Here is a 25000-nt window from a genome sequence, read left to right as displayed (position 1 = left end):
TGGACAGACCACTGTCCTGTCATTGCAGCTTAATTAAATTGCGAGTCAGGAACGTCACGTGTCGCATCAAAACACTGGCGCTTCTCTGTCCGCAGGGCTGACAGTGTAATGTTTGCTTTCCGTGCTCGCCATTTGTATTATTTTTCAGCAAATAGTTTATTGTTTAAATCCGTGCAAATCCGTTACGTTTCAGTTTTATTATATAATTGTGCATCAGAACTATATGACACACACATTTGTATAAGACAAAAGGTTCAAAACCCCAAATACTTGGTACTGTACATTGGTTCGTGATATGGAAAGAACGAAGGACCGTGAAACATAAGATCAACTCTTGCCTTGAGCACAGAGGCATTGTGGGTAATGATTCAGGGGAGTCACGTTTTCATCCAGCATGGCAGCCACACAGAAAAGGTAGGAGATTATTCACTGAACTATTTAGCTTTACGGAATGAACCATGAGTTATGAATATTTGATCATATCAAAACTACACATCACGTATGTGTGGTCTATGAACGCAGTGCTAGATAGCATCTTTGTTTGTTATATTTGCGGGCTAGCTGGTTGGTTGTGTGACTTCATCGTCAAAGGGAACGCTGCTTGTGACTAAATACCGCTAGTATAGTTAGTCTTGTCAATGTTACTGTTCTATAACAAGGTTATATCATGGTTACCTACATATTCCGTGCCAGCTGTTGTACTGTATTTGTAGGATATAGCCTAATCGTTTAAAAGTACCGTTATATGCTTCTGTTCCTGCAAAGGTTGATTTATAACTATGTTGTCGTTACATTAAAACTACAACATCTGATCTGTTCCCTGTATAGGAAGTTGGAGGACCTCAGTGTGGATGAGTTCCTGCAGACAGGTTTGGATTCTGGGGGCGATGAAGACTCAGGTGATGAAGGCTCGGGCGATGAGGACTCTGGGGATGAGCAGCCGAAACAGAACGGTGTACTGAAGAAAGAAGCTGGAAAGACCACTGATACAGACGAGTAAGACTCCTTCTTCTTTTGTTGACTCCATTGAATTTAAGTTTTCATTGATTATTGACACGTCAAACCCCTTCGCGATGGACGATAGCAGCAATATTGTTTTTTTCTTTTTACTGTGTCTCCGAAGTGTTGATAAGAAGAAAGGCAAAGCCCACCAGCACAAAGACCAGCTGTCCCGGTTGAAGAACAAAGACCCAGAGTTCTACCGGTTCCTCCAGGACAACGACCAGTCTCTGCTGAACTTCGACGACACGGACAGCTCAGAGGATGAGGACGAGAAGAAGTACCATTCCCTGCCCACTGCGCTCGAGGTAAACCACGGCCGGGAGTTTGAAGAAATGTCAAGACACCCAAGTGATGAGCGACTTTAACAAAGGGGCTATTGCTCATGGATCGCTGGCAGCACCGGAATAGGGTTAGGGTTAGGCTCCACTCAGAGCAGCTCAATGAGTCTGATAGGGTTAGGGTTAGGGTTAGGCTCCACTCAGAGCAGCTCAATGAGTCTGATAGGGTTAGGGTTAGGGTTAGGGTTAGGCTCCACTCAGAGCAGCTCAATGAGTCTGATAGGGTTAGGGTTAGGCTCCACTCAGAGCAGCTCAATGAGTCTGATGGGGTTAGGGTTAGGGTTAGACTCCACTCAGAGCAGCTCAATGAGTCTGATAGGGTTAGGGTTAGGGTTAGGGTTAGGCTCCACTCAGAGCAGCTCAATGAGTCTGATAGGGTTAGGGTTAGGGTTAGGGTTAGGCTCCACTCAGAGCAGCTCAATGAGTCTGATAGGGTTAGGGTTAGGGTTAGGCTCCACTCAGAGCAGCTCAATGAGTCTGATAGGGTTAGGGTTAGGGTTAGGCTCCACTCAGAGCAGCTCAATGAGTCTGATAGGGTTAGGGTTAGGGTTAGGGTTAGGCTCCACTCAGAGCAGCTCAATGAGTCTGATAGGGTTAGGGTTAGGCTCCACTCAGAGCAGCTCAATGAGTCTGATAGGGTTAGGGTTAGGGTTAGGCTCCACTCAGAGTAGCTCAATGAGTCTGATAGGGTTAGGGTTAGGCTCCACTCAGAGCAGCTCAATGAGTCTGATAGGGTTAGGGTTAGGGTTAGGCTCCACTCAGAGCAGCTCAATGAGTCTGATAGGGTTAGGGTTAGGGTTAGGGTTAGGCTCCACTCAGAGCAGCTCAATGAGTCTGATAGGGTTAGGGTTAGGGTTAGGGTTAGGCTCCACTCAGAGCAGCTCAATGAGTCTGATGCAAATGAGTCGTTCAGTGGCTTCTGTGGAGCAAGGTAGTGAGTTGTGTCTGTGTAGCGGGGTAGTGAGTTGTGTCTGTGTAGCGGGGTAGTGAGTTGTGTCTGTGTAGCAGGGTAGTGAGTTGTGTCTGTGTAGCGGGGTAGTGAGTTGTGTCTGTGTAGCGGGGCAGTGAGTTGTGTCTGTGTAGCGGGGTAGTGAGTTGTGTCTGTGTAGCGGGGTAGTGAGTTGTGTCTGTGTAGCGGGGCAGTGAGTTGTGTCTGTGTAGCGGGGTAGTGAGTTGTGTCTGTGTAGCGGGGCAGTGAGTTGTGTCTCTGTAGCGGGGTAGTGAGTTGTGTCTGTGTAGCGGGGCAGTGAGTTGTGTCTGTGTAGCGGGGTAGTGAGTTGTGTCTGTGTAGCAGGGTAGTGAGTTGTGTCTGTGTAGCAGGGTAGTGAGTTGTGTCTGTGTAGCAGGGTAGTGAGTTGTGTCTGTGTAGTGAGTTGTGTCTGTGTAGCGGGGCAGTGAGTTGTGTCTGTGTAGCGGGGTAGTGAGTTGTGTCTGTGTAGTGAGTTGTGTCTGTGTAGTGAGTTGTGTCTGTGTAGTGAGTTGTGTCTGTGTAGCGGGGCAGTGAGTTGTGTCTGTGTAGTGAGTTGTGTCTGTGTAGTGAGTTGTGTCTGTGTAGTGAGTTGTGTCTGTGTAGCGGGGTAGTGAGTTGTGTCTGTGTAGCGGGGTAGTGAGTTGTGTGTGTGTAGCGGGGTAGTGAGTTGTGTCTGTGTAGCGGGGTAGTGAGTTGTGTCTGTGTAGTGAGTTGTGTCTGTGTAGCAGGGTAGTGAGTTGTGTCTGTGTAGCGGGGCAGTGAGTTGTGTCTGTGTAGCGGGGTAGTGAGTTGTGTCTGTGTAGCGGGGTAGTGAGTTGTGTCTGTGTAGTGAGTTGTGTCTGTGTAGCGGGGTAGTAAGTTGTGTCTGTTTAGCGGGGTAGTGAGTTGTGTCTGTTTAGCGGGGTAGTGAGTTGTGTCTGTGTAGTGAGTTGTGTCTGTGTAGCGGGGTAGTAAGTTGTGTCTGTTTAGCGGGGTAGTGAGTTGTGTCTGTGTAGTGAGTTGTGTCTGTGTAGCGGGGTAGTGAGTTGTGTCTGTTTAGCGGGGTAGTGAGTTGTGTCTGTGTAGTGAGTTGTGTCTGTAGCGGGGTAGTAAGTTGTGTCTGTGTAGCGAGTTGTGTCTGTGTAGCGGGGCAGTGAGTTGTGTCTGTGTAGCGGGGCAGTGAGTTGTGTCTGTGTAGTGAGTTGTGTCTGTGTAGCGGGGTAGTAAGTTGTGTCTGTGTAGTGAGTTGTGTCTGTGTAGCGGGGCAGTGAGTTGTGTCTGTGTAGCGGGGTAGTAAGTTGTGTCTGTGTAGTGAGTTGTGTCTGTGTAGCGGGGCAGTGAGTTGTGTCTGTGTAGCGGGGTAGTGAGTTGTGTCTGTGTAGTGAGTTGTGTCTGTGTAGCGGGGTAGTAAGTTGTGTCTGTGTGTGAACGTAGGATGCCAGCTCTGGTGAGGAAGACGCGGAGGCGACTAAACCGAGCGACGCCACCAAGCAAGCCAAGAAGGACGAAACCATCAAGGTCACAGAGAAGATGATTAAGGACTGGAGATCTGCCATCAAGAAGGATCCCACGCCTCGCCTCCTCCGAGAGGTCACCCAGGCCTTCAAGGCCGCTGTGGCCACGACCAAGGGAGAAGGAGGCGGCCAGTGCAGATACAAAGTGGCTGATAGTTCAGGTAGGCAGACTGGCGCCTTCTCTTCTCCTCTGTGAGTCATGGCCTTTTGAGTGGGACTAGACATGATGAATACGATGCTTGAGATACAACACTTGACTTCTGCACCTTGGATTTACTCTGCAACCGCTGACACTTTGAGGATACTGTAATGTACCATCTGATTGAAATGTAATTAATGTTATCGCTGTCTCTTTCTTTAACAGTGTTCAATGCCTTGGTACTCTTCTGTATCAAGGACATGTATGGTGTCCTACAGAAGATGCTCAATCTGAAGCCAGATAAAGATTCCAAGAAGTAAGAACCAGGATCCATTGAAACAACTCTTTATTTGAATGTATTGAAGCTGATGCCACCGCCTTATTTCACTAGAGTTACGATACATTTGACTAATTGGTTTTCGAAATGATTCATAATTCACTGTCCCCCTTTCTTGGGTATTGGTTATTTAAAGGTAGGATAGGCAATTGATTTATACCGTACTCTACCCTACTCCAGCTGTTTTCTCCACATTGCCTACCCTACCTTGAATCTATGTGAATCTATATGCATATACCGTAATTTTCGGACTATAAGCCGCGACTTTTTTTTCCCATTTTTCGGTTCTGCGGCTTATATAACGGTGCGGCTAATCTATGGATTTTTACAGCTAACGGCCACTAGGGGGCCTCCTAAATCTATGGATTTAGGAGGTTACAGTCCACCAACTTTAGCTCTATGGGCTCTATGACCGGTCCGCGCCCCCCCACCTTTAAGCGGCTCTGTGCACGAACCCTTGCATATGGTAATTAGGGCTGGCCCGAATTATTCGAATACTCGTTTGGAAAATTAGTATTCAAAGCTTAAATCAGTATTCGGAGCTTCGTTTTTTTTTTGACGTTACCAGAGCGAGGGAGGCAAACTATAAGCGCCAGCGACACCAAGCAGAGAAGCGAGAGAGGTGGAGGAAGAATAGATATCTTGTTTCCCTTTACTTTATAACACAACATTAGCGGGATCTCTGGAGGAAAAGTAATACTTAGCGAAATGCTAACCTTAGCTTAGTTGTTTGTTTACGTTCGCTGTACAGCGCCGCGCCAATCAACTGACTGGCTTGCTGCAGAGCGTGAGCGCCTTGGGAATACCCGGTCAATATAATGGATATAATATGGACACATAAGACAATCAATATTCGGTATTTGTTATGGATTTATTGTACAAATTCCCTGAAAAGACGCACGTTCCAGGATGAATTGAAAAGCTCCCGTAAGGGCTGAGATGGCAGAGGACAGCTGATTTGGAACGGAGCAACAGCTGTTCGCTTTCACGGGGAAAAACGAAGGAACTTCAACCTACTTAGGCCTACTAATTAACGTTCAAAAGCTATTAAATCTTCAACAAAATACGCAGATACTGTCAAAATCGGTTCCAGGGAGTATATAGGGATTATTAATGTTGTTTTTGATGGTGTTTTTTTCTGGAACGAGTATTCGAATATTCGCTCGGAAAAACCAACGAGTAGGTATTTGAAGCCTGAAAAAGGGCATTCGGGCCAGCCCTAATGGTAATTAAAAATTAAAAAACCTGCGGCTTATAGTCCAGTGCGGCTTATATTTGTAAACATCATTCAATTTAGCTGCTGCGGCTTATACTCCGGTGCGCCTTATAGTGCGGAAAATACGGTAATTACATTGATATTTGGTCCAACATTATAAAACAGATATTCTCCTACTCTGATTTACATTTATTCAAACTTAAACCAACGCCAAGTTCGGCGTCCGCATGTCTCATAGAGACGGCCGTGTTAATGGTTTCTCCGAGACGTGTTAATCAACGTTTCAGCTCTCCCAGCTCCCAGCAGCTGCTGAGGTATGACGCCTCTAGACCTCTCCGATTATCACACGCTGTCCACTGGAGGCGACTCCCCATAGAGTTGATTCAATGCACTCGTACGTAGGTTCTGCGCCGCTCCACCGTACACATCTATTAGTTGCTGATGTTAAAGTTAAATTGCAGAGTGTAATGAATGCTACGACATGATCTGCTAATAAGGAAATGACAGATTCCCGTAAGCACAGAGAGTAGAGTCAATCTGTTTCATCGAGGTATGGTCAGTATTGATCATAGTTTAATGATCAATAGAGGGAGGTGGACACATAGTCGTGTTCAGGACAGACCTGGATTGAGCCGAGGATTCTGCTGCTGGGACGGTGTGGCTGTGGATTGAGCCGAGGATTCTGCTGCTGGGACGGTGTGGCTGTGGATTTTGGGTTGGACACGAATCTGCATTTTGTTGAAGGGCCTATTATTTTGCTCATACTACTGATCTTTCCTTGTGATTAATAATTTGATGGTTCATTCCGTAGGCTAGTACTTCCGTCCTCCAGTCCCAGATGGCAGAAGAACCACCTAGACATCAAGATGTACCTAGGAGGTCTGGTTCAGGTGAGTCTCTTGTAACGTTATCAAGGAGTGGGATTCATCTTTCTAAGTGTTCAGAAAGAGACTGCTTAATGCTTAATTTATTCCTTGGTGCATCTACAGCCTCACCTGCCATACATGCATACAGATTGTATAACCATAAACAATACAATTTGACAAATAGTCGTACAAAACTGAAATGGTTCATAAACATGCACCTCTCCAAAATTGAACAAAGGTGCAACAGACGCAGCACAATGGGTTTATTCAGTAGATACCCAGCTGTCTGTCCCTGGTTCTCTATCCCTTTAGTGCAACCGAAGGCCCTTTGAGTGTTTGTCTTCCCCTTCCGTCCCCAACTGTCTCATCTGTCCGCCTCCAGCTGCTGTCCTGTCTCACCGAGTCGTCGGTCATCAGCGCTGTTCTGCGTCACACCAACCAGCTGGTTCCCTACTATCTGTCGCTCCCCAAGCAGTGCCGCTCCCTGGTCAAGGTAAGGCTCGCCCAGTGCATCAGGCAGCTTCAACACGGAGCACTGCGAGGGGATTTAGGGCTGCAGCTAACGATTACTTTAATAATCGATGAATCGGTCGATCATTTATTCGACGAATCAGATAAAAAAAGAAACATTTGTAATTGCTGCATCTTTATTCAAAAACGGAACATTACTTCAAATTCACAGTGCAGACTGAAGTGTAAAAACACCAGGTTATTGCTCCAACGTCCCGGAACGATTAAAAGTAAGATTAAATGATAAAAAAATCAAAAAACATAACTGTGATAACACAAAAAAAACATACAATGTATGATATACATTTATATATACAGTATATAAGGGATGTCCATGGTTAACCGGTTAACCGATAAGATCTTTAACCGGTAAATACTAACGGTTAAAAATAAATTAAATCATCTTAATTTCTCTCAGATGACAGGAGATCGTTAATTTTTATTGACATTGATACCATTTTCGAGAATCCTCAACGATCCAAGTCTTTATTGATACCACTATTGATACCTTTCTATTATTTTGTTGTTTGTTTAAGATGATCATAGCTCAAGATAGGATGTTAAACAGGTCAAAATTCCCTCTCATTTTTATTTTTTTTTGTGTTGCATTTGAATACAACATTCATATTACTGAGCCGACCTGAACACATCACATTTGACACGGTTTGCTACTTTCTTTAAGCTAACTAGCTCTATATCCTGCCGATTTTATCATGGATTTAAAAACTGGATTAGTAGTTTTAAGTGACTTTCTACACCGTCCGGTTGTGTGATTACTACCGCTGCTTTGAATGAGTGTTGATGCACGCGGTGCCGACTCCGAGCCCGTCTGCACACCGTCTGCAGCAGCAGCAGCTGACAGAGTTTTTGGTTGGACTAGACGGATACTGAGTTTAAGGAGTTTTTTGAACCCAAAGACAGTGAAGGTACGACACTTTTATATAGGCCTACAGTCCAGTTTTAAGATATGACCAAAATACAAGCTGTGGTCGCTCACACTAAAGCTCGCTGTGGGCGTGCATGAACCATGATCCAACCTGTCGGCGGCTGGCTGTAAACAGTGCCGCGCCTACGAGTGACGTATTAATCGCGAGACTCAACGAAGCGATGACCAAATTCTTTGCGAACACTTTTAGTAATTGATTTTTTATCGATTTTATCGATTCGTTGTTGCAGCCCTAATGGAATTAATGTCCTTAAATGTCCACTTAACTGCATTAATAATGAACTATTCTTTGTTAATTCTTCGAGTTGAAAGTACACTCTGTACAGCTGACCGACATTTAATCAACATTGTTTAACGTTAACATCGGGCCTGAAACATACTGGCCCGAATTTTTTTTTTTTACTTGCCCCAAGACCATTTTACTGGCCTTCACTCATTCTTCACGGTCTTCCCTCAAGCGAATCACGCTAGCGATGTTTCTGTTTAGCCACTCACAATACAACAGGCTTTGTTTTTGTGCCAAATAACGTACACTGGAGGGTACCAATTTTAAAAATGCAAAAACAAATTTATGAATTGTACATACAGCGTGCACTGGCCTGGTAGGACAGAGAATTTGAATTTCAGTGGCCCCGGGCCCCCTGCCCCTGCCCCTGCCCCGGGCCCCCTGCCCCGGGCCCCCTGCCCCTGCCCCTGCCCCGGGCCCCCTGCCCCGGGCCCCCTGGCTGTTGAACCCTGATTTTATGGCTTTAACCTGGCGGACCTTTCCATCCCCCCGACTGCGGCTGCACTTCTCAGCGCCACCGGCAGCGCATTGTATTTATCTTTGTTGGGGATCTGAAATGAGTCCGTTTCCTCCTCCTCATCTCTTGTGACCCAAACTAAGGCGGTGTGATTTTTATTGCCACTGCAATATGTCACTTCACAAACACAATGCCGTATATCAGCAAGGCGTTGCTGCTTGCTGTTGCCAGAAGGGATGCTCTATTTACTAGCCTCTGACAGCTTTATTTCTTAGTGAAGGGAGATCGTTGATCATTTTAATAAACCTAAATTGGAAATATAACCTCATAAAGTGTGTATTTGTGCGTGCGTGTCCGTCAACGGTTGACACACTGAAACGCTAAAATCTGTTTTCCTTTCTCTGTCCAGCAACTGTTGAAGCAGTGGAGCACCGGAGAGGAGACGGGCCGCGTGCTGGCCTTCCTCGCCCTCAACAAGGTGTGCAGACACAAGCAGGACGCGTACCTGAGCTCCATCCTCAAGGTGAGCCCGCCCGCCCGCCACTACCTGGGGGGGGGGGGAGAGATAGGCTGAAGGGAGGTGAATCCACCCAGCAGGAAAAGCCTTCCCTCCCCCGGGGCTCCCTGGTCCCTCCCTCTGGGCTCCCTGGTCCCTCCACCTCGGGGCTCCCTGGTCCCTCCCTCGGGGCTCCCTGGTCCCTCCACCTCGGGGCTCCCTGGTCCCTCCACCTCGGGGCTCCCTGGTCCCTCCACCTCGGGGCTCCCTGGTCCCTCCCTCGGGGCTCCCTGGTCCCTCCCCCGGGGCTCCCTGGTCCCTCCCTCTGGGCTCCCTGGTCCCTCCACCTCGGGGCTCCCTGGTCCCTCCCTCGGGGCTCCCTGGTCCCTCCCTCGGGGCTCCTTGGTCCCTCCACCTCGGGGCTCCCCGGTCCCTCCCTCTGGGCTCCCTGGTCCCTCCACCTCGGGGCTCCCTGGTCCCTCCACCTCGGGGCTCCCTGGTCCCTCCCTCGGGGCTCCCTGGTCCCTCCACCTCTGGGCTCCCTGGTCCCTCCACCTCGGGGCTCCCTGGTCCCTCCACCTCGGGGCTCCCTGGCCCCTCCACCTCGGGGCTCCCCGGTCCCTCCCTCGGGGCTCCCTGGTCCCTCCCTCGGGGCTCCCTGGTCCCTCCCTCGGGGCTCCCTGGTCCCTCCACCTCGGGGCTCCCCGGTCCCTCCACCTCGGGGCTCCCTGGTCCCTCCCCCGGGGCTCCCTGGTCCCTCCCTCGGGGCTCCCCGGTCCCTCCACCTCGGGGCTCCCCGGCCCCTCCACCTCGGGGCTCCCCGGTCCCTCCACCTCGGGGCTCCCTGGTCCCTCCCTCGGGGCTCCCTGGTCCCTCCCTCTGGGCTCCCTGGTCCCTCCACCTCGGGGCTCCCTGGTCCCTCCACCTCGGGGCTCCCCGGTCCCTCCACCTCGGGGCTCCCCGGTCCCTCCCTCGGGGCTCCCTGGTCCCTCCACCTCGGGGCTCCCTGGTCCCTCCCTCGGGGCTCCCCGGCCCCTCTCCGGGGCTCCCCGGTCCCTCCCTCGGGGCTCCCTGGTCCCTCCACCTCGGGGCTCCCCGGCCCCTCTCCGGGGCTCCCCGGCCCCTCTCCGGGGCTCCCTGGTCCCTCCACCTCGGGGCTCCCCGGTCCCTCCACCTCGGGGCTCCCTGGTCCCTCCCTCGGGGCTCCCTGGTCCCTCCCTCGGGGCTCCCTGGTCCCTCCACCTCGGGGCTCCTTGGTCCCTCCACCTCGGGGCTCCCCGGTCCCTCCCTCGGGGCTCCCTGGTCCCTCCACCTCGGGGCTCCCTGGTCCCTCCACCTCGGGGCTCCCTGGTCCCTCCACCTCGGGGCTCCCCGGCCCCTCCACCTCGGGGCTCCCTGGTCCCTCCACCTCGGGGCTCCCTGGTCCCTCCCTCGGGGCTCCCTGGTCCCTCCACCTCGGGGCTCCCTGGTCCCTCCACCTCGGGGCTCCCCGGTCCCTCCCTCGGGGCTCCCTGGTCCCTCCACCTCGGGGCTCCCTGGTCCCTCCACCTCGGGGCTCCCTGGTCCCTCCACCTCGGGGCTCCCTGGTCCCTCCACCTCGGGGCTCCCTGGTCCCTCCCTCGGGGCTCCCTGGTCCCTCCCTCGGGGCTCCCTGGTCCCTCCACCTCGGGGCTCCCTGGTCCCTCCACCTCGGGGCTCCCTGGTCCCTCCACCTCGGGGCTCCCTGGTCCCTCCACCTCGGGGCTCCCTGGTCCCTCCACCTCGGGGCTCCCCGGCCCCTCTCCGGGGCTCCCCGGTCCCTCCACCTCGGGGCTCCCCGGCCCCTCTCCGGGGCTCCCTGGTCCCTCCCTCGGGGCTCCCTGGTCCCTCCACCTCGGGGCTCCCTGGTCCCTCCACCTCGGGGCTCCCTGGTCCCTCCACCTCGGGGCTCCCTGGTCCCTCCCTCGGGGCTCCCTGGTCCCTCCCTCGGGGCTCCCTGGTCCCTCCACCTCGGGGCTCCCTGGTCCCTCCACCTCGGGGCTCCCTGGTCCCTCCACCTCGGGGCTCCCTGGTCCCTCCACCTCGGGGCTCCCTGGTCCCTCCACCTCGGGGCTCCCCGGTCCCTCCACCTCGGGGCTCCCCGGCCCCTCCACCTCGGGGCTCCCTGGTCCCTCCACCTCGGGGCTCCCTGGTCCCTCCACCTCGGGGCTCCCCGGTCCCTCCCTCGGGGCTCCCTGGTCCCTCCACCTCGGGGCTCCCTGGTCCCTCCCTCGGGGCTCCCTGGTCCCTCCACCTCGGGGCTCCCTGGTCCCTCCACCTCGGGGCTCCCCGGCCCCTCCACCTCGGGGCTCCCTGGTCCCTCCACCTCGGGGCTCCCCGGTCCCTCCACCTCGGGGCTCCCTGGTCCCTCCACCTCGGGGCTCCCTGGTCCCTCCCTCGGGGCTCCCTGGTCCCTCCACCTCGGGGCTCCCTGGTCCCTCCCTCGGGGCTCCCTGGTCCCTCCCTCGGGGCTCCCTGGTCCCTCCACCTCGGGGCTCCCCGGTCCCTCCACCTCGGGGCTCCCCGGTCCCTCCACCTCGGGGCTCCCCGGCCCCTCTCCGGGGCTCCCTGGTCCCTCCCTCGGGGCTCCCCGGTCCCTCTCCGGGGCTCCCCGGTCCCTCCACCCCGTGCCGATTGGGGATATGACCCTTATTGATCCAGTAACAATCCGGGAGCTCTCCACAGTCTATATCGGCTCATACAGATGGAGGCATGGTCAACCTGAAACACATATTCAACCAAGCCCTTTTCACTTACTAAGAGCTGACGGATGGCTACGTCTTTTTAACATAATGTCTTAAGCCATACCTACTGCCCCTTATAAGCCATGGGACAAGCCTGGATGGTAGGCTGAAGAACAGGCTGGCTGGACAATATCCTGTTTTAACGTGGACATGTTTCAGGTTCAAGCGTGTTCTGCAGTATGTTTTAATTCATTAACCTCGTTTGTTTGAATCCTTTGTAATTGATGAATTAATTTCTTCCTCTGCAGCAAATGTACATCTCCTACGTGCAGAACTGTAAGTTCACGTCCCCGCTCCAGCTGCCCATGATCAACTTCATGCAGCGGACGATGGCGGAGATGTACTCCCTGGACACGCAGGTGACCTACGAGCACGGCTTCCTGTACATCCGCCAGCTGGCCATCCACCTCCGCAACGCCATGACCATGAAGAAGAAGGTAGGCCCGCCGCTGCTTTTCTATTTTAGAACACCTTGTTCAGTATTGGCACTGAAGAAGTGGATGTCTCCAGCACATTAATACAGGACTAGTTATTGTATTTTTAGTTAGTCTTCCTGTCATTTAAGTTGGATTCATTCCTTGCGTATGAAAACAAATTGAAATTCTCATTTGGAGGATTGATGATGAAATAATAACTCTTCATCCCATTAACTGCTAAACACAATCGGACTTCATGTTTCCATCAGTGGGTTATGGTGTCATGGTTACGTGTTTGTCCTCTAACAGGACACCTACCAGTCGGTGTACAGCCGGCCGTTGTCATGGTTATGTGTTTGTCCTCTAACAGGACACCTACCAGTCGGTGTACAACTGGCAGTTCGTGCACTGCCTGTTCCTCTGGTGCCGGGTGTTGGGCACTCTGCACCCCAGCGACGTGCTGCAGCCTCTCATCTACCCGCTGTGCCAGGTCATCATAGGAACCATCAAGTGAGTCCCAGTAGGACCTCCAGGTCACCATAGGAACCATCAAGTGAGTCCCAGTAGGACCACCAGGTCAACATAGGAACCATCAAGTGAGTCCCAGTAGGACCACCAGGTCACCATAGGAACCATCAAGTGAGTCCCAGTAGGACCACCAGGTCACCATAGGAACCATCAAGTGAGTCCCAGTAGGACCATATTAAATGACGTGCACAATGTTCATATCAACTTATAAAATAGGATTAAGTATCCTGGTGGAGACAGTGTCTACATGTTGCCCGCGGCGCCCTCTCCCACCAGCAGGGGGAGCCACTGACCTGCTCTGTCTGTCTCAGGCTGGTCCCCACCAGCAGGGGGAGCCACTGACCTGCTCTGTCTGTCTCAGGCTGGTCCCCACCAGCAGGGGGAGCCACTGACCTGCTCTGTCTGTCTCAGGCTGGTCCCCACCAGCAGGGGGAGCCACTGACCTGCTCTGTCTGTCTCAGGCTGGTCCCCACCAGCAGGGGGAGCCACTGACCTGCTCTGTCTGTCTCAGGCTGGTCCCCACCAGCAGGGGGAGCCACTGACCTGCTCTGTCTGTCTCAGGCTGGTCCCCACCAGCAGGGGGAGCCACTGATCTGCTCTGTCTGTCTCAGGCTGGTCCCCACCGCCCGCTACTTCCCTCTGAGGCTGCACTGCTGCCGGGCGCTCACCCTGCTCTCCAGCTCCACCAACACCTTCGTCCCCGTGCTGCCCTTCCTGTCTGAGGTGAGTCCCCGCGCTGCACTTCCTGTTGGAGTTGAGGAGGTTAGAGGAGGAGGTTAGAGGAAGAGGAGGAGGTTAGAGGAAGAGGAGGAGGAGGAGGTTAGAGGAGGAGGTAAGAGGAAGAGGAGGAGGTAAGAGGAAGAGGAGGAGGTTAGAGGAAGAGGAGGAGGAGGAGGTTAGAGGAGGAGGTAAGGGTAAGGGGAGGAGGTTAGAGGAGGAGGTAAGAGGAAGAGGAGGAGGTTAGAGGAAGAGGAGGAGGTTAGAGGAAGAGGAGGAGGTAAGAGGAAGAGGAGGAGGTTAGAGGAAGAGGAGGAGGTTAGAGGAAGAGGAGGAGGTAAGAGGAAGAGGAGGAGGTTGGAGGAAGAGGAGGAGGGAAGAGGAGGAGGTTAGAGGAAGAGGAGGAGGTTAGAGGAAGAGGAGGAGGTTAGAGGAAGAGGAGGAGGAGGAGGTTAGAGGAGGAGGTAAGAGGAAGAGGAGGAGGAGGAGGTTAGAGGAGGAGGTAAGGGTAAGGGGAGGGGGACGGGGAGGAGGAGGGGGAGGTGTGTTTGTAAAGTGCCACCCTGTCAGAGAGCTGTCTGAGGGGGAGGGCTGAGTGTCGGGGGGTGTCCCTCGGGGGGGGGGGGGGGGGACAAACCGCCCGCCGTCTCAACGGCTCGCTGCTGCACAGGATCCGGAGGAAGTGTGGAAACAAGCGCACCTCATGTTATCAGACCAATCGCAGCCCCCAACTGCCAACACACTCCACACGCCGAGAGAGATAATGCAGGTCAACGTGTGTGTGTGTGTGTGTGTGTGTGTGTGTGTGTGTGTGTGTGTGTGTGTGTGTGTGTGTGTGTGTGTGTGTGTGTGTGTGTGTGTGTGTGTGTGTGTGTGTGTGTGTGTGTGTGTGTGTGTGTGTGTGTGTGTGTGTGGTTAGTGTCCTTGTTGTGGTTGTTTCCAGAGCACGGCAGCATTAGGCCCTAATATTTCTCTGCGAGGTGTGTGCGTGTTCACAAGAGACTTCAACCCAAGAGATAAAGCGGGGGGGGTGGTCTGCATGATTCTTACGCATCATGCAGACCACATCCCTCCTTCCTCTTCTCACTCACACTGCCCCCCCCCCCCCTCAGTCTCTGCCAGGACCACCCCTAACAACACGCAGTGTTTATTTGTGACGCACACCGTTTCCTGTCTATCGCCCCCCCCCCCACACCGCCCCCCCCCCCGTCGCTCTGTGCTGCTGCCCTCGTTAAAGGTTGTAGCGGCTGCTACTGTTTAATTAGCAACAGGCTCCTGGTACCCCGCCTGTGTGTGTGTGTGTGTGTGTGTGTGTCCTGCATGCACACCGATTTAATATTTTTTCTTAAGCGTGTGTGTCAGGGTGGGCCCATGCCTGGCCACTTCCCCCCCCCACCCCCCCACCACCACATCCTATGTTTGTACAGACGGCAGCGGCCAGGAGCTCCACACACTAACGACCCCACACGGCGGCCGTAACATACACACCGACAGGAATAGCTGCACACACACACACACACACCCGTATGAAACACGGAAATACACTCACAGGCAGACGCTCCGCAGAGAAACCAGTAGGAACCGGCCCGGAGCGTCAAACTTCCAACAGGACCTTTTTGGTTTATGTTTTCTCTATTTCCGTCACGTTTATTGTGGAAGGCGAAACATAGTCGGGTTTATCAAATGGCCGTTGCAATGAAACAATGAAAAGTATGTGTCGTGACTGGCACTTGTTGAGTTAGGGTCCTGTTCCCCAGAGCTCCAGCCCCTATGACCGCTGCAGAGGGTATCTATATTATAGATATAGATACATATATATATATTATATACAGTGTGTTGATGGTGTTCTGGTCCTAGGTGCTGCTGAAGGTGGACTTCAACAAGAAGCCCGGGCGAATGAGCAAGAAGCCCATCAACTTCGCCGTCATCCTGAAGCTCAACAACGTCAACCTGATCGAGAAAGCCTACAAGGTGAGCCCACAACCCCCCAGCTCCCCAAAGCGACCCTGGGCCCCACCATACCGGCGCTCAGACCGGGGCGGGCGTCCCCAGGCTCCACCCGGTGGAGACGAGGCCGCGTGCCCCCGGGAGGAACGATGGCACTTTGGTGCATTGATGCTAGAAAACACATGGCCACATAAAACATGGGCCATGGAATAATGATCACTGCGTTCACATTAACCCTAAGTTGACTACTAGACTGACCCCTACCGAGCGTTGGAGTCTGGGGGAGCTGGTCTTAGGCCACACCTCCCAGTGGAGCCAGGCTGAGGAGGTGGTACCATGGACTCAGCGCTGGGGTCTAGATCTCATCAGGGTGGTGTTGGTGTAGGGGGCTCCACTCCGACCCTGAGGTTCTGGGGTCCACAGCGTGTCGTTGAGCTGAAGGGTTCGGGAGGGCAGCCTGCTGGGAGGATGACCTGCAGGGGAACGCTGTGGCCTCGCTGAGACCCCATGTTACGTCATCAGAAAGAGGCAGGGGATCTGATTGGCTGTGGTGGATTCTCCTGCAGTTGGTGTTTGCGTGACAAAGGATCAGGAGGGGTTAATGGGCTCTGAACAGCCAACAGACTAACGCACAGCCCCCCCCCCCCCCCCCCCTCCTCCTCCTATGGGTTCAGACCTGAGGAGGAGAATAACCCCGGTGAATTAGCTCCAAGCTAGTCTTCAGAAATGACGAAGTGCAGCGTGATGTGTGTGTGTGCCTCCCTCTCACTCTCACTCTCACTTCCTTTATGGTCATGAAGGCGCCGCGGGCTCTAGGGGGCTGGGTGGATAAGCTTCAGTCCTTTACTGTGTCTTAGTCACGTCGCCCTGGTGCCTCGGACAGCTTCTGTCCAACTGTTCAGAATGGGCTGCAGGACAGTCTCCGGCCAGGCTGCGTGAGACGGGCAGCAGGAAGGGTCTGGATCAAGTCCACAGTCTACCTGGAGGCGTTCCGGAGCCAGAGGCTGCTGCCCACGCCTTAATGTCTGAATCTGAAGTCATGGCCGGTCACGTTGGGGAGAGGCACCTCCGTAAGGACGCCGGGTAGCTAGAATACCTACTGGGAGAGTGATGGCACCTAAAGTGTGTGTGTGTGTTCTCAGGACGGCCTGATAGACCAGCTGTACGACCTCATCCTGGAGTTCTTCCACTCCCAGGCCTGTTCCATCGGCTTCCCCGAGCTAGCCCTCCCTACCATCATCCAGGTGAGTCCCCCCATCACACCCCCCCCAGGCCCCCCCGTACCCCAACCTGGTCCACTCAGAGTCATCAGGCCCCCCCGTACCCCAACCTGGTCCACTCAGAGTCATCAGGCCCCCCCGTACCCCAACCTGGTCCACTCAGAGTCATCAGGCCCCCCCGTACCCCAACCTGGTCCACTCAGAGTCATCAGGCCCCCCCGTACCCCAACCTGGTCCACTCAGAGTCATCAGGCCCCCCCGTACCCCAACCTGATCCACTCAGAGTCATCAGGCCCCCCCGTACCCCCAACCTGATCCACTCAGAGTCATCAGGCCCCCCCGTACCCCAACCTGGTCCACTCAGAGTCATCAGGCCCCCCCGTACCCCAACCTGGTCCACTCAGAGTCTTCACACCACCCCCAGGCCCCCCCGTACCCCCAACCTGATCCACTCAGAGTCTTCACGTGTGTCGCCACTGAATTGTTTCCCAAAATAGTTCAAACCTGAACATCTGGCTGGCGTGCGTCCGCCGGGGCCAGGTCCACAGGTATCACATGCTGTACATGGCGTGTGAATCATGCAAACAATATCTGCAGTCAAGGCACACTGATAACAGATCCTTATATCAATGTATAATTTAATGAACATAGACTAAGGCCTTCTCCTTAGTTTATTATGCCAATTATGCCGCACACTACAATATTTATATGACACTGTGACAGATTTTAATTCTTCTGTTCTCGCCTTAAACCTGCGAGATGCAAAAGGAGAATGGAGGAGCAATCGGCACAAAGACTCACCCTTGGATGAATAAAGTCACTTATGTTATTTAACTGGAGTTCCTTCATGTGACAACACCACCATCAACACCGTGGCACACAACGCAGAGACACCTCCTAGACACCATGACGCCTCCCACCCAAGGGCAATGGCCTGTCTCTGAATGGGGGGGTTCATACATCCATGCCTAGCTAAAGTAATCCAGTCTGGGCCCAGAGGTGTTCATCAGAATAGCAGATCTCACGCACCCATACTTTTACTGTTTACTTGTTCTTTATAAAGCAGGAGTTTCTTTATTGTTGCCGTTGGTAACAGTTGCTTAGTGGAAGTCCCTGTTCTCTGTATAAAGACGGGGGGGGGGGGGGGTGGGGGGGGAACTTCATATTTGTCGTGCGACCAAAGAAGAGTCGTACCGTGAAGCTCCGAACACAACAGATTTATTTATTTGCGTGCTTCACATGCGCCTCAAATCTATTTGGGGTGTTACAATTCTTAACACAATTAGATTAATTAATTATATTAATACAAGCATTCGTCCCGACACGACCTTGTGCTTTGGGGGTAAGACTGTTCAAGGTCAAACCCAGTGTGCTCTGGGATGGTTTGTTCTCTGCACCCCAAAATACAAACCATACATAACCAACCATACATAACCAACCATACATAACCAACCATAGATAACCAACCATACATAACCAACAATACGTAACCAACAATACGTAACCAACAATACATAACCAACCATACATAACCAACAATAGATGACCAACAATACATAACCAACCATACATAACCAACAATAGATAACCAACAATACATAACCAACCATACATAACCAACAATAGATAACCAACAGTACATAACCAACACTAGATAAACCCCAGCGGGTTACGGTGGACTGCGGGACTGGGCGGTCTCGGCCTTCTACAGTAAGGGGAGCTTAACCCCACCTAGCTTAACCCCACCTATTTTAACACCACCTAGCTTAACACCACCTAGCTTAACCCCACCTAGCTGAGCCCCTCCTCAACCACCAGACTGACCAGGAGACACCAGACTGACCAGGAGACACCAGACTGACCAGGGGACACTGGAGACACCAGACTGACCACCAGGGGACACTGGAGACACCAGACTGACCAGGGGACACTGGAGACACCAGACTGACCAGGGGACACTGGAGACACCAGACTGACCACCAGGGGACACTGGAGACACCAGACTGACCACCAGGGGACACTGGAGACACCAGACTGACCACCAGGGGACACTGGAGACACCAGACTGACCAGGGGACACTGGAGACACCAGACTAACCAGGGGACACTGGAGACACCAGACTGACCACCAGGGGACACTGGAGACACCAGACTGACCACCAGGGGACACTGGAGACACCAGACTGACCAGGGGACACTGGAGACACCAGACTGACCAGGGGACACTGGAGACACCAGACTAACCAGGGGACACTGGAGACACCAGACTGACCAGGGGACACTGGAGACACCAGACTGACCAGGGGACACTGGAGACACCAGACTGACCACCAGGGGACACTGGAGACACCAGACTGACCAGGGGACACTGGAGACACCAGACTGACCAGGGGACACTGGAGACACCAGACTGACCAGGGGACACTGGAGACACCAGACTGACCAGGGGACACTGGAGACACCAGACTGACCAGGGGACACTGGAGACACCAGACTGACCAGGGGACACTGGAGACACCAGACTGACCACCAGGGGACACTGGAGACACCAGACTGACCACCAGGGGACACTGGAGACACCAGACTGACCACCAGGGGACACTGGAGACACCAGACTGACCACCAGGGGACACTGGAGACACCAGACTGACCAGGGGACACTGGAGACACCAGACTGACCACCAGGGGACACTGGAGACACCAGACTGACCACCAGGGGACACTGGAGACACCAGACTGACCAGGGGACACTGGAGACACCAGACTGACCACCAGGGGACACTGGAGACACCAGACTGACCACCAGGGGACACTGGAGACACCAGACTGACCACCAGGGGACACTGGAGACACCAGACTGACCAGGGGACACTGGAGACACCAGACTGACCACCAGGGGACACTGGGAGGGACTCTATCGACGGCACTCCGTAAAACACATTACTCACTGGCCGGCCTCTCGCCCTCCCTGTCTCCCTCTCTCCCCCTCCCTGTCTCCCTGTCTCCTCCTCCCTGTCTCTCCCTCCCTGTCTCCCCCTCTCCCCCTCCCTGTCTCCCTGTCTCTCCCTCCCTGTCTCCCCCCCTCCCTGTCTCCCCTTCCCTGTCTCCCCCTCTCTCCCCCTCCCTGTCTCTCCCCCTCCCTGTCTCCCCCTCTCTCCCCCTCCCTGTCTCTCCCTCCCTGTCTCTCCCTCCCTGTCTCCCCCTCTCCCCCTCCCTGTCTCCGTCTCCCTGTCTCTCCCTCCCTGTCTCTCCCTCCCTGTCTCCCCCCCTCCCTGTCTCCCCCTCCCTGTCTCCCCTTCCCTGTCTCCCCCTCTCTCCCCCTCCCTGTCTCTCCCCCTCCCTGTCTCCCCCTCTCTCCCCCTCCCTGTCTCCCTGCAGCTGAAAGCGTTCCTGAAGGAATGCAAAGTGGCCAATTACTGCAAGCCGGTGCGCCAGCTGCTGGAGAAGGTTCAGGAGAACAGCGGCCACATCACAGCCCTGAGACAGAAGGCCTCCTTCGGAGTGGCCGACACCGCCGCCGTGGTCAGTGCGCGCGTGTGTGTGTGTGTGTGTGTGTGTGTGTGTGTGTGTGTTTATACTGAGAGTGTGTGTTTATGGAAGGCGTGCTGGAGCGTGGGGAAAAGCCCTTCCGGCGCGGGGCTTCGGTCTGGGCCGCCGCCCGGCTGGGCTCACCTTGGCCCGCCTCCTGGTGGCTTCCTGCCCCGTCTCCGGCGGCGGCGGCTCCATTTCCTCCTGGAAACAGAGGGAGACAGTGGAGCGTTGTTGTCCCAGCCGAGCGCGCTACGTCCCCTCGTTCCCCCCTCTCCACCTGCACCCGCCCGTCCTACTTCCTGTCCTTGAATCAGGAGGACTTCATTGGGTTATAGTGTAGGTTTTTATACGTTTAGAATGGCGCTAGTGGAATTACACTGGCGTCCTCTGAGCTCAGACCGGCCCAGCCAGACGCTGGACAGTAAACCAGTGCGTCTGGTCGCTGATTCACCTGGAACACAACCGCTCCTTCCTTCAAGGCCCAAAGCCTCATGCCTGCCGTTTGTCTTTCGTCGTCTAAAACCACTAAATGCCACCGCATTGGCGCCAAGAACACTTCCGTATTCAACAAAGTGATGCTCTTTGTCTCAAAGAAGGGACGATGTGGATACTTCTCCCAGCGGTGGAGGACTTCATGGCAAACTACTTTTATTACGACGCGTTTACTCCCAGCTTCATTTTTGGGTTATTAATTTTGCTCCGTTCAAATCACTTTGTGTTTGCATACTTTTACACCTCGTTATAAATCTAAATCTGGTGGCGCTCATGGTTTCACCTCCACGCTCATGGTTTCACCTCCACGCTCATGGTTTCACCTCCACGCTCATGGCTTCACCTCCACGCTCATGGCTTCACCTTCACTCTCTCATGGTTTAACCTTCACTCTCTCATGGCTTCACCTTCACTCTCTCATGGCTTCACCTTCACTCTCTCATGGTTTAACCTTCACTCTCTCATGGCTTCACCTTCACTCTCATGGCTTCACCTTCACTCTCTCATGGCTTCACCTTCACTCTCTCATGGTTTAACCTTCACTCTCTCATGGCTTCACCTTCACTCTCTCATGGCTTCACCTTCACTCTCTCATGGTTTAACCTTCACTCTCTCATGGCTTCACCTTCACTCTCTCATGGCTTCACCTTCACTCTCTCATGGCTTCACCTTCACTCTCTCATGGCTTCACCTTCACTCTCTCATGGTTTCACCTTCGCTCTCATGGTTTCACCTTCGCTCTCATGGTTTCACCTTCGCTCTCATGGCTTCACCTTCACTCTCTCATGGCTTCACCTTCACTCTCATGGCTTCACCTTCGCTCTCTCATGGCTTCACCTTCACTCTCTCATGGTTTAACCTTCACTCTCATGGTTTCACCTTCGCTCTCATGGCTTCACCTTCACTCTCTCATGGCTTCACCTTCACTCTCTCATGGCTTCACCTTCACTCTCTCATGGTTTCACCTTCACTCTCATGGCTTCACCTTCACTCTCTCATGGTTTAACCTTCACTCTCTCATGGCTTCACCTTCACTCTCTCATGGCTTCACCTTCACTCTCTCATGGTTTAACCTTCGCTCTCTCATGGCTTCACCTTCGCTCTCTCATGGCTTCACCTTCACTCTCATGGCTTCACCTTCACTCTCTCATGGCTTCACCTTCGCTCTCTCATGGTTTCACCTTCGCTCTCTCATGGTTTCACCTTCGCTCTCTCATGGCTTCACCTTCACTCTCTCATGGCTTCACCTTCACTCTCATGGTTTCACCTTCGCTCTCTCATGGCTTCAACTTCGCTCTCATGGCTTCACATTCACTCTCTCATGGTTTAACCTTCACTCTCTCATGGCTTCACCTTCACTCTCATGGCTTCACCTTCGCTCTCATGGTTTCACCTTCGCTCTCTCATGGCTTCACCTTCACTCTCATGGTTTAACCTTCACTCTCTCATGGTTTCACCTTCGCTCTCTCATGGCTTCACCTTCTCTCTCATGGCTTCACCTTCACTCTCTCATGGCTTCACCTTCACTCTCATGGTTTAACCTTCACTCTCTCATGGCTTCACCTTCACTCTCATGGCTTCACCTTCACTCTCTCCTGGCTTCACCTTCACTCTCTCATGGTTTCACCTTCGCTCTCTCAAGGTTTCACCTTCGCTCTCTCATGGCTTCACCTTCACTCTCTCATGGCTTCACCTTCACTCTCTCATGGTTTCACCTTCACTCTCTCATGGCTTCACCTTCGCTCTCTCATGGTTTCACCTTCACTCTCTCATGGCTTCACCTTCACTCTCATGGTTTCGCTGCGTCCTCGTGATATAATATTTGATAACATGTAAGGTCGAAATAAAAGAGCACTCTCTTTATGTAATTCATCTGATCAGTGTGTGTGTGTCCGTCTGTCTGTCTGTGAGCGTGAGTGCGCGAGTGCGTGTGTGCGTGCGTGCGTGCGTGCGTGTCTGGGCGGTACAACAGACAGACAGCACGGCGGCGGCGCGGCAGCGCCAGCTCCTGTTGCCACGGCGCCGGGCCCAGCGGAGGCTGTCGCCCGGCCCGCCGGCGCCGTGGCAAAAGGTGACGGTGTCACCGAGGGGGCGGGGGGCCGGGCGGGGGGGGGGTGACACTGTCGCTGAGGAAAGGCCACGGCTCCCCCGCGGGCGCGGCGCCCTGCTGTAGCGTCTCATTAGTGACGCCCCGTCTCCCCCGCTCTCTCCCCCGCTCCTCTCTCCCCCGCTCCGCTCTCGTTCTCTCCGTCATTCTCTCTCTCTCTCTCTCTCTCTCTCTCTCTCTCTCTCTCTCTCTCTCTCTCTCTCTCTGTGTGTCTTTGTCTCTCTGTTTCTGTCTCGTTGTCATCCTTTCTCGTGTTCTTCGCCTGTTGTTGTTGTTTTGCTGCTACGGTTCTTGATTTGTTTTCCTCCGTGAAACTCGTTGCTGATGTTGTTGTGTCTCTGGGAGGGCGACTCCAGCCAGAGGAGAGAGTCTTGGCGCAGAGATTTCTTCTGATTCCCCCCCCTCCTCCCCCCCCCCCCCCCCCCCCCTCGCCGGCGCCCTAATAGCAGCGCGTCAGATTGTGGTAAATGCGTTAGAGCGGGCGGAGGAAGCTGCGGTCTATACCCTCTATTGGATTTGCCGGTCAGATAATGTGATTGGGCCTAATCAATATCGTCCACAAAGACCTTTCGGGGAAGTCTGGGCCAGATCCGCTGGTCTCTCCTTTCAGAGCTGCCTCCCCCGTCTCTCCCCCGTCTCTCCCCCCTCTCTGATCTCCCGCTCATGCGTTGACGCGTCTTAATAACGCCTGTGATCATTGTTTTGGTTCCTCCGCCGCCCTCGCCGCGTACGGCTGACCGTACCGGGGTCCGGTCGACGGGCCTCTCGCCCCCCCCCCCCCTCAGTCAACCGTAGACCGACGCCACCGGCGCCCGTCGTAAACCAATCCACGCATCAGCTGAGCTAAAGCGCTTAAACTCGACATCGTTAGAACGCGCTCCACAAAGGCATCGTTGGTATCGGCCGTGGCCGTGTCCCGGTGCAGACTCTGATTGGTGAGAGGCTTAGCGGGGGCGCGGGTAAGCCGCCCTCTAAGCCCCCGGCCCCCCCAGGCCGGGCAGAGGCCCAGCAGCCAGGGTAACGGGTGTTGTGATGCTGTCCTCAGGCCCAGTGGGAGAAGAAGCAGAGCGAGGATGGGACTCCACTCACCAAGTACTACAGCCAATGGGCCAAGCTGAGAGAGAGGGAGATCCAGCTGGAGATCTCGGGCAAAGAAAGGGTAACTATCTCCCCACAGCGCCCCCGCTGCGAGACCCCAGTCTGGTCCCAGTGTCGTCACACCCAGATCACCATGCTTTCTTTAACCGGACGATGACCAAAGGCCAGGGTGAGGGCGCTAGGACTTAAGGACGTGGCCCGGGGTTATGTCCAGATGTCATCAGGCTTTTGTTGAACCCCCCCCCCTCTGTCGAGGTACAGGCGCCTTCTGTGATTGGGTGGTGGGTGATCAATAGAAGTCTATCATATTCCAAACTAGTTCTTAGCAGCTGCCATAGCGCATGCTAACCGCGCTGGCTAGGTGCTTTACAAAGAACCATCCAGTAGTCTCCGCCGTGTTGACCCTCCTCCCACGCCGTATGAAGGTGTGAGATGGGGGCTGCGTCAGGCAGTGTGATGACCTGCTCTCTGAGTGCATGGCCGCTGGGCGGTTAAGGTTACGAGTGCTTTACTGGAACGCAGAATGAGAAGATAATTTCGGGGACATTTAACTTGTTAACAGGGTAAAAGTCGACCTATGTTTTCAACTCGCCCCAGTGTGTCACACAGGGTTGGATTAGGGTATTGACCCTGATTTGCTCTTTAGACATTCAGACACTAAGCGTCGTTCTGCAGCTGGGGGGGTCGGACGTCTCTGTAGGATCTGTTGCTGTCGGGGATCGAACCCGGTACCTTTGAGCTGCTGGGAGGCCTCACACTGGCCAGGACTTCATCAGCAACCTTCAGTACTATGAGTGAAGTCCTTTGGCCGGCAGTGATGTCTCCTGGCGTGTGTGTCCTGACGGTTGTGTGTCCTGACGGTTGTGTGTCCTGACGGTTGTGTGTCCTGACGGTTGTGTGTCCTGACGGTTGTGTGTCCTGACGGTTGTGTGTCCTGACGGTTGTGTGTCCTGACGGTTGTGTGTCTGTCCTGACGGTTGTGTGTCTGTCCTGACGGTTGTGTGTCTGTCCTGACGGTTGTGTGTCTGTCCTGACGGTTGTGTGTCTGTCCTGACGGTTGTGTGTCTGTCCTGACGGTTGTGCGTCTGTCCTGACGGTTGTGCGTCTGTCCTGACGGTTGTGTGTC

The 25000-nt window shown here is 54.0% G+C and overlaps 2 protein-coding genes across 2 annotated transcripts in view; one reads left to right on the top strand and one right to left on the bottom strand.

Annotated features, from left to right (window-relative positions):
* Window positions 1–36, bottom strand: part of klhl17 (kelch-like family member 17) — a 3923-nt gene extending 3887 nt beyond the window's left edge. Inside the window, exon 1 of the mRNA XM_060054412.1 lies at window positions 1–36. This exon is cut by the window's left edge and continues 875 nt beyond it. The gene's annotated coding sequence lies outside the window, so the exon portion shown is untranslated.
* A 211-nt stretch (window positions 37–247) lies between these two features.
* Window positions 248–24046, top strand: noc2l (NOC2-like nucleolar associated transcriptional repressor). The gene is made up of 15 exons (XM_060054400.1): window positions 248–414; window positions 829–996; window positions 1124–1307; window positions 3724–3964; window positions 4168–4258; window positions 6307–6385; window positions 6744–6854; window positions 8970–9083; window positions 12067–12255; window positions 12605–12744; window positions 13374–13485; window positions 15337–15450; window positions 16569–16670; window positions 20025–20168; window positions 23822–24046. Exons 1-15 carry the CDS (start codon window positions 395–397, stop codon window positions 24029–24031), a joined length of 2019 nt encoding a protein of 672 aa, XP_059910383.1. The 5' UTR covers window positions 248–394; the 3' UTR covers window positions 24032–24046.
* The last annotated feature ends 954 nt before the right edge of the window (window positions 24047–25000 follow it).

This window comes from Gadus macrocephalus, chromosome 1 (genome assembly GCF_031168955.1).
Source record: "Gadus macrocephalus chromosome 1, ASM3116895v1".
NCBI lineage: Eukaryota > Metazoa > Chordata > Actinopteri > Gadiformes > Gadidae > Gadus > Gadus macrocephalus.
Note: the sequence above shows the minus strand (reverse complement) of the source record. Positions and strands in the feature narration are given on the sequence as shown.

Coding starts and splice junctions, on each gene's coding strand:
- noc2l (XM_060054400.1), top strand. CDS start 395: ATGGCAGCCACACAGAAAAG. Junction 997..1,123: donor AAGACCACTGATACAGACGA/GTAAGACTCCTT, acceptor GTGTCTCCGAAG/TGTTGATAAGAAGAAAGGCA. Junction 13,486..15,336: donor TGCTGCCCTTCCTGTCTGAG/GTGAGTCCCCGC, acceptor TTCTGGTCCTAG/GTGCTGCTGAAGGTGGACTT.